General features: G+C 33.7%; 1 protein-coding gene across 1 annotated transcript; it reads right to left on the reverse strand.

Annotated features, from left to right (window-relative positions):
* LOC123208446 (coniferyl alcohol acyltransferase-like) lies at positions 1-2,013 on the reverse strand. The gene is made up of 2 exons (XM_044625984.1): positions 1,538-2,013; positions 1-1,216 (listed from the first exon to the last, which is right to left on the reverse strand). Exons 1-2 carry the CDS (start codon positions 1,952-1,954, stop codon positions 251-253), a joined length of 1,383 nt encoding a protein of 460 aa, XP_044481919.1. The 5' UTR covers positions 1,955-2,013; the 3' UTR covers positions 1-250.
* Positions 2,014-9,843: the final 7,830 nt, after the last annotated feature.

Genomic DNA, 9,843 nt, shown 5'->3' on the forward strand with positions numbered 1-9,843 from the left:
TTGAGTAGAAAGTAACATTAATTTTAAGATTGTTGGTACAATATGTACATTAAGTAAATCAAAGAAGACGAGGTTGCTGCTAACACAGTGGCGCTATCTTCCCAGCTCAAGTGCACACAATACAAGATGAGGGGCTGGAAATATTGCAAGCGAGGTGAAAGTAACACAAAATGACAACACCAAGAGCCTGCGGGCCCCATTAATACATGTGATTTTACTGTACCCAGGACAGTTGGACTGATCATTGAACTCATTTCATTAAGTTAAGATAACCAGCGGTCAGAGGCCTAAACACAGTAGATGCTTTCCTCTCAATCACCTGTAATTGCTTCTTCGATAGGTGTAAATACACCACCCAGTCACCGTTCCCCGATGGACTCGGCATCGGCATAACATAACCAGCGTCGCCACCCCATGGGAAATGATATGACCCGAATGCTGGTTTGGCCCACCCAAAATCCACCTTTGAAACTGGAAATCTCTGCCCTGATGACACCACAAAGGCCGGTCCATCGTCGGTTCCATTGATGTATATCTTAGCTAAACCTGGATGGGGTCTATGAGCCTCAACCCAATCAATCAGTGCCAAGAAATGATCTTTTGTCACTGCGTTTTCCAAGAAGGCATGAACTTGATTTGCCACGCAAGATAAAGGCTTTTCCTCCAGTTCAATAATTTTTTGTCCCCCAAAAGGGATTGATAATACATTTCCAAAATATGCACCCATTAGTCTTGATTTTTCACTATCTCCTTGGCTTAACCTATTTCTTCCATCAACAACAATCCCCATTTTTGACGTCTTTTCATTGTCCGTAGCGCCACACTGGGCTACCATTTTCCATAAATATGCACTAAAAGACTCGAGTTTTGTCCTCCTGCAACCATTGGCGCTGGCGAGTGATTGAAGCTCGTCGAGTTGGTCTTTTTTCACATAATATATTCTACTTATGAGATGATCATCATGAGCAGCTTCAACTGGTTCTTTAGGAGATGGAGGTGGTGAGAGTGGCACGTACATGTCATCTAAAGCAGGGTCAGTGCATCCTGGCCGTCTAGGGTTCAGTACAGATCGGCGAAAAGACGGTGGCAAAGATATTGGTTTAGACTGAGCTAATTCAGCCCATGAAACTAGAAACATATTGATGGAGTATGCGTCTGCTATTCGATGGTCGAAGGTGCAAGCCACCACAACACCACTGCAATTCAGCTCAGTTGCCTGTAAGTCAAGAAATTCATATAATATTATATACGATGACATCTAATTAAAAAGAAGCAAGTAATACATATGATTTGACGTTCTTCAATAAAGGTAGAATTCATTAAGGAAATAGTTTAACTGCCATCTACACTTACTCATGTCCCCTAGATTCCCTTAATTATCTCCCTAAATTACGTGTGACTTTTGTCGTAGGTTAAAAGAATAATACCAAAAAGGTTCTTGGTATACACTTGAATATCTTGCAAGAGGTTTTGGAATTGTTTGATGCATTGATACAAATTAAGAAGCAAAAACTTTGAGGGATGAACGATAAGTGACCTGAATAGAGAGCACTCCATTCTTCTTGTTAGGCACAAGCTTGCCTTGGATACTTTCATCTGGGTTATATAAGTTGAGTTCACTCAACTCAACATTAGCAAACGCTTCAACAAAGTCCACTCCACGGTTGTTACAAAGGAGCTCAGGCTCACCAACAGGGTTGAATACGACCACACCGGCGAGGGCGTAGTATGACACCAGTGTTTGAGCTAGGGTGTTCTTTAGAATTGCAACCATGGAGGCAAAAGTCATGCTTTGAAGTGATGGTTTATGGTAGCAAAAGAAGACACTAACATCAACCGGTGGCAGAAGCAAGTCGAGGTTGGAGAGTGGCAGCCGATGCTCTTGCAATGGTAGCGCTGCCTTCATCACCTCTGTCTTGCTTACAGTCACCTTGAACTCTCCTCCTGCAACCATCTTTTTCTTCTCTGTCTCTCTCTCTCTCTCTCCCCCCTTTTTTTAATGATGATGAGTTTGTGAAGAAGTCATGGATTATATAGGCAGACGTAGACCCTCTTACACTTAAGCCTTAAGTTAAAGATATTATTATATGAGGATTGCTATGCATAAACAATTATTTTGTATATAATTTAGATATATATAATTGGTATTATATGATTAAATATTATTTTATTTTTAATTTAAAATTATTTAATTATATAATAATATTATTTATATATACAAATTATATATAAAAACTATGTATATATAATTTTATTATTACATGATTATTATCTTTATCAGCTGTGGTTATATATATATATATATATATATATATATATATATATATATATATATATTGTATGTTTCAAGTAAACTTATATATATTATAAATATATATAATAATACTTGTTTAATTATTATTGAAGAAATAGTGGAACCAATCCAACTTTTCCTCGGTGGGTAAGATATAAGATGTATAAAGGGCAAGTTAGATTCGGAAAGTTAATACTTGTTTAATTATTATTGAAGAAATAGTGGAAATAATCCAACTTGTCCTTGGTGAATGTGATAGAAGATATATAAAGTGCAAGTTAGATTCCGCACGGTGCAGTGACATCCACACAAACTTGACTCAAATCGTTATCAGTATCCATTTTCGTTGTCAGTACCCATGCAAAGAGAAATGTGGGACATGTTGAAGTAAAGGCAATTGAATTGGCCCCAATTTTCGTTGTCAGCAACGTGAAACACATCACTTTGTCATCATCTATGTAAGTTATATGCATAAAAAATTAGGGTTACATTTGAAACAAATTTATTTAGATTTGAAATAAAGTTTCTTCGAATGAATCTGAGCTGGGCTTATCTTAAACAAGGCTGAAAACGAATATGAGTTTGGATTTTAAACTAAAAACGAGTATGAGTTTAAATTCAAATATTGGCTGAGCAAGTTGAGTTCGGTTCGTGAACCACTCACTCAAATGAAAAAAAAAAAGGCCTTGGACAAACTTCCCTGCTGCATTTTCTTCCACTTACAAAGACTTTGCAGAAAAAATTTTAAAAACCTAAAGTTAACTAAATCAAAACCTAAGAGATGCAGCATCCGTTCACACTCCTCACACTCACATGAAACCTTGCCGTCGATCGTTCACACTCCTCAATAGTCAACACTTCCTCCGTATAACCGCCACGATTGCGACGCAGTCTGTTGTTTTTCCATTCAGCATTCGTCGACTGCCAATGTCTGCATCTTGCATTGTATTTGTATGGCTAATACATGTTCTGCACCTTATCTATGCTTGAAAAATTAGGAAGGCTAGTGTATATTTGATTATTGTTTCAGTTTGGCTTCAATTTGTCCTACTGTTCATCAGTTGATTTTGTTAATTTAGATTTATTAATTTTGTAAGTCTTTCAAAATTGTGAATGATGTTAGCATATTTTTTTATATGCAATGGATGGTTCAATGCAATTTTGCTGAAAATTAATATCAAGATATAAAACTTGCCTAAGGGAAAAATTGAGATAAATACAACACCAAGAATTTTTTAGCGAGGAAACCTTATAAAAGGAAAAATCACGGGATTAAATCCAGTTAAAAAATAATTCTCCACTATAAAATAATTGGATCACTATTATATCTTCAATTTGTGTTTACTTCTTTACAAATTGGCTCGCAAAATACACAATTTTTCTCACTTTTTTTTTTTTCTCTCTACAGACCAGAGAAAAACCCACTAATTTTCTTTTCAAAATTACTCTATCTAGAGAAGTTCCCTTACCAAAATTACTCTATCTACCATCTGTGCATGAAATGACTGTTTATAACCATTTTTGGAGATGCAAGTTGGCAATTGCATGAGCAATTATAGTGCAAGTTGATTACAAATCATCCATCGTAGTTATGGCACCAGATTCGGTGCTGATCTTTTCCTTTTTTTTTTAATTTTATAAATCTTGTGGGTCCCACTTAAGGCTGGACCGACCTATCAAATTTTTAGATGCATAATCTTCGACATTGGTAATACGTAGAACAGATAAATATACAGCGTGGCGACTTCAATACACGAAAGCGTTGAATGTTGAAGTCACCGAATCCTGAACGACGACTTCAATATACGAATCCAAAGGCATAATTTATTTCCTTATAATGCTTATAATGCTGATGTCTCTGGAAACTTTTACTAATGTCTGTTGCTTTGGCGACTTCAGTAGTTTTCGTTTTCGTATATGAATTATAAGGAAATAAATTATAATCTCCAATATCGATAGTATGTAGGACAGGGTAGGGCTGGACTCCAGAGGCATGTTTGATTCTTTCTGAATTGCAGGAGTGTTTTTGGGTCTTTTGCTTTGTCTTGGCACCACCCATGTGCTTCAATGTGAGACCCCATGTGAATGTTTATGTCTTTGAGTACTTGCATCTTTAAAGCATCAATTTCTGTGTTAGCTTATTTGCTGCATTGAAGAACAAGTGAATTTTGAGTACATTTTAACAATGCTTTGTCTTAGCACCATCTGTTTGCCTGAATGCTAAAACAAGTGAATTTTCTGTGTTTTTATCAGTTAATCATCAGTTTCTGTGTAAGTTTATTTACTGCATTGTGTTAAATGTGTAGGTGTATAACTACCACTACCAAGACCCATATTAGAATATAGAGAGACAATGATTGGCTTCTTTTGATTTATGAACATGATTATAAGAGCAATTTTTCTAAAACCAACTAGAAGATAAGAACTTTGCTTAGTTTTCAACATAACTTTTATTATTTTGTTTGATATGTTTGTTTCCTGTTGTAGCTTATTAATTACTTGTGGGAGATTGTATTGCTAGAGAGATTGTTGTTGCCTATTAATTTAGTGTTTAATGGCTATGTTTGTACTCTATATGAGTATTGTACTGTAATTTATTAATTATTCATAAATTATGTATGCTTTGAATGCAGATGCAACGAAGAGATATTAGTCAAAGTTTCTCTCATCTGTTAACTGCAATAGGAAAAAAATGTTCTCATAAATTAATAGGTAACAAAAAGCTTTATATCTTTGAAATCAAATATTGAGGAGAAATCTATATTTTATAATGAATGATGATAATGGGGTGGATATATATTTTGGATAAATAATAAATAATATTTTTTACATATGTATATTAACTTTTAAATTTGGGATTCTTATTTAAATATATGCAATATATATTTTTCATAAAAATGTTATGAATAATCCAAAATTTAACACGAGCCTCGAATACAAGTTTAAAGCAGAGTTACTGAGCCTAAAATGTGAGCCCAAAGCCGATCAAAATGAATCCGAGTCAGAATACATGAACTCAAGCTAAGTGCGAGCCGATTACAAATACTAAAATTATAAAATAAACCAAACACTAAAATTATGAAAAGCGAACCAAACACAAACGTATGTTTAGCAAGCTCGGTAAGCTCAAGCTTGGGCTCACTGAAAACAAGTTAGATCTTATTTGGACTCGGTTCAGCTCGACTCATATCCAACCCTACTTAAAATACCAGGAGAAATTTTATACTAGTTGTTGTTTTTCTCCAAAACCCACCAAATGTTTGGCACATGGCTTTGTTTGTATGCCCTTTCCTTATAATGTTGGCTTCCCTGTGTCAATAAATAGAGGCCTACACTTGGCTCGACGTGGTTTTCTCAAGGGTTTATTCTGAATATATATAGCCTTGTGTTCTTAATGAATCTTATTATACATTCGAGAGAGCAAGAAGAATCAATCAATAAATAAAGAAATAAAAGAGCCTGCAAGCAATTAAGCAGGTAGAAAAACAATCGAACCTTGGAGGAGGGTCTGATTGAATTGTTTAAATTGGCCTATGATTTAAAGAGTTGGCGAGAAATTTTCAATGTTTGATTTAGTCCTTGACTTGACATAATATTACTCGCATAAGTAAATATCCAACAGAAATGCAGCCATATTACATGTTTGAATCAACCACTTGGACCTGTTCATTCATTTGGTTATCTTAACCAGACAAGCACAAAAATTGAACCCAAAACAAATAAATAAACCAAGTACCAAGTATCGACACTTGCAAGGAGATTCCACTAACTCCAACAACCCTGGAACAACCAAATAAAATTCTTTCAACTTCGTTGTCAAAATATGGCCATGTTACAAAATTCATCCGTAACATGTACCAATAGTTCACTAATGTTAAGTAAACTTCCAACTGCAGCGTGCAGGTTACAATGTTTTTAAAATTATACTATGGGAAAATCGATTGTCTTACTGATTTATGGTTCAATCAATTTAATTAATTCAACATATTTTCAAATTATTATGTATTTAATACCATATATTTACCATATTTTTTAAATATAAAACATATGAAATTGATTAGAAGCAATTCTATATAATTATCAATAACAACCAAGTATATTCTCTTATTTGAAACATGAATTTCAATTCAACCCTATAATTAAACTTAGAAAAAAAAAACAGTTTCAAATATATTAATTAAATAATTGACACTTTATCATATAAATAAAGAAAAAAATCAATTATAAATTTTATCATTAATTTAATTATGACCTTATAAATTTTTACTATTTTAAATTTTAAGATAAACAAAATTGTGTATATTATATAAACTCAGTCTTATTGGTTTTAATTAGTTTTTTCGATTTAGCAAGTTTATCAAATCTGACCAAATTTCAAATCAGTCAATAATTATATATAAATTAGACCGAGCTATAAATATTTGACTCTTAGTTGCAAGTTTTTTTAAAAGTTATTTTTAAGATGGTGGCCAAGTTTGACCGTAAAAATTTTAAAATTTTCTCAATATGTTCTCCACTGGTGGGAGGAAATCACTAGTTTTATTCAACAATCATGATATATCATAACCCATATAACTAATAAATAATACTTGTTTAATTAAATATTAAATAATCAATGGGGATGTATAACGAAATGACATCCACACAAAACCTTGCCTCATTGTCATGATCAGTCTGCACTGCAGAGAGGAATCTTTAACGTGTTGAAGTAAAGGTAATTCAATAGCCGCACGTTGCCCAAATTCATCAAATTGCTATTCAATTTTAAAAAAACAAAAAAAAAAAAACTATTTGCAGAAACAATCAAGGCAAAGAAGAGTCCCTGGCTGTATTAATTTCCCGTGAATTATCTTTACACGTTCACTTTTTCATAATGTGAAGCATATTTTCTGCGTCATTTTATACTTACTTGTACAACTATGTGAAACATATTAACCATTGCTTTCTGCAGGTGGCCATCTCAGTTACTTTTCTCTAAAACCCACCAAATTTATGGCTCAATACATCACGCAAATAGTTGATCAATTGGGGAGCAGTTTCTTTGCATGCCCATTCCTTGTTTAATAATGTTTGCTTCTCTGTGTCATTTTTTATAGGCCTGCACTTGGTTCATCATCTTTTTCAAGAGGGTTTTTTCTTTCTTTTTTTTTTCAACGATTAAAATAACCCTTTCCCGTATTGAGGGAATCTTACATAGGTGTCCTTGTTGATTATATTTTAACCAAAGAGAAATAGGACTTGCAACTTAAGCTCCAACAAAGCAATCAAATCTTTTGACAAGGAGATATATACTCTAGGGGATCCGCACGAGAGCCTGATAAAATTTTTTAAATTATCCTTCGATTTCTAGTTTGGTGAGAAATGATCGATGTTTCAAGTTAGAGCTTAACTTCACATAAGTTTACTTGCATTAAATAATATTTAGCGGCAATGCAATCGTCTTACACGGTTTGTTCAACCACTCCGTTGAAACTATAAGGTTCGTGCATCGACAGCGCCGAAAGAACTTTCCTGTTCAGTTGGATATTCTCCTTCGTCAGCGCATGCATAATGTTACAGTAGTTAACCTGGTTAAAAAAAAATGATACAGGACAAAAGTGAAGTTGATGAAATTTGCCTGAAAAAAAAGTAAAGGAGTTGGGTTCCAAACATGAAAGCAAAGATTCAAATCTCTTCCAGCCAAATTTTAAATTAAACTATTAACTTAAACTCCTCCTATTCAGCCTTCACCCTTTACAACAAACATATGTTGTCGATATCTAAAGTACATATAATACAATAGGCACTGTGAGCTCCCTACATTTATAATTTTACCCCAAAATAACAGTCAGATACCTCCATTCTTACTTCGGATTATCTGACAGCACACAGCCCATGCAATTCTCACCTGAAACAACTTGTGGAATTAAGAATTTTAGACCTAGAAAATAAAGATGTTAAAAGTATATTTCAATCTGCAGAACAACCAATTTGAGGTTTCTGGCCATTAAAGACAACTAATGATCATAAAATTTTGCCAATAGGTTCTCAAATTTCCAATATTTAAGGTTTTAATACATTGTCTCTTCATTTTCTCTCTTAATTTTCCGAAAAATATGTAATGTTTTGTTTTGAGTTGTTTTACTGAATAGAAATGAAACCAGGAGAATCTCTCTCTTTTTCTTCAAGTGAAAAGAGATTGAATTAACTTAAAGTGTTCCATAAGTAACTCAAAACTAATAACTTCATCAGACGTTTCCAATTTTCATAATCAAGAATTCATTATGCTGTCAATAATTATGTATTACATAAACATGTGATCTGATGTACAATAATTAATTTTTTTCTCATTTTCACACATTATTCAATTATATATTGATATATAAATTTATTTAAACAAATTAATAAGATTTGTTATCTCTTTTAGGTAAATAGTAAATAAATTATGACATAGATATATAATTATGGATCCTATAGTCCTATTATCCTATTCAACTAGAATTACATAGAATATTAGAGCAATATAGGTGTTGAGATGAAGTGAGTACCACTACTAGCACAAAAGATGATATTGCCCAAGAGTTGGTGGGACAAGGAGAGCTATACTCTCCTCAATATGCAGTTAAAATCAACACAAGCTTAACAAACAATGGTGTTGGGGGTGGCAGCTGATAATATTAGGAGGAATTTGGCAGCGATTAAGGAAAGAGTATTGGATAAACTTAGAGCAGCTGCTGTTCTGGCTGATGCTTTGGAAAATGCTCGCCACTTCTTGGAGAGCGTGGTGAGAGATGTCATGGCCTCGCCAACGATGCCTTGCTTAGTTTCAACTTAGTTTAACAAGCAGATTTCAATAATTTATTTAATCATGTTACATAATGCAGAATGCAAGATTACAATTAAGCAAAGTTTATTGATGTTCCTGGATGCTCCTAGTTAGCTTCAGGTCATTTGATTCTTCAGCCAGTGCTAAGTTCATTTTGATTGCAATTTACATGAAACCAGAAAATCAACTGTTCTCCTCATGAAGTAAATAGATTGAAACGGAGGGTTGAATGGATAGCTATCAATATATGTATATCCTAGAATATGATGTTTTAACATCCTTCTGTTAATTATGCTAGTGTGAGCACTGTCTAATTTTATGTGTCTCAACAAAATTATGATTTTAGATTAAGTACTGCTTCCAAATAATATTCAATAATAATTATTTGAGCAGATTGTAGATGATGCAGAGGAGAGGCTAATGGAAAGTGAGAAAGTGGAGGAAATGAGAGAAAAGAGGACATTAATGGGCAAATGCTGCCTATCAGCAAGGCTCTTCAGCAGTCACGGCTTTAGAATTATTTATATATATACAAGAACCTTATTTACCTTTTTCGGATGTGTCATTGGGAGAGGCAACTTTCAGTGTCTTATATTATGAAGTTGACAGTTTCCAGATGGCGGCACTTGTTAGTAATCTGGGTTTGATCTCTATATTAACATAATGCATAATAATTTGGAGAAGAAGAGCCATGTTACTGGCAGTTGTTTGGTCCCATGGTTTGTAAAGAAATGTACACAATCTA

This window comes from Mangifera indica, chromosome 2 (assembly GCF_011075055.1).
Source record: "Mangifera indica cultivar Alphonso chromosome 2, CATAS_Mindica_2.1, whole genome shotgun sequence".
NCBI classification, from domain to species: Eukaryota; Viridiplantae; Streptophyta; class Magnoliopsida; order Sapindales; family Anacardiaceae; genus Mangifera; species Mangifera indica.

Bases quoted from the DNA above. Each gene is read 5' to 3' on its own strand.
- LOC123208446 (XM_044625984.1), bottom strand. From the start codon at position 1,954: ATGGTTGCAGGAGGAGAGTTCAAGGTGACTGTAAGCAAGACAGAGGTG. The intron at 1,217-1,537 runs GTCACTTATCGT...CTTGACTTACAG, and splicing joins ATGGAGTGCTCTCTATTCAG to GCAACTGAGCTGAATTGCAG.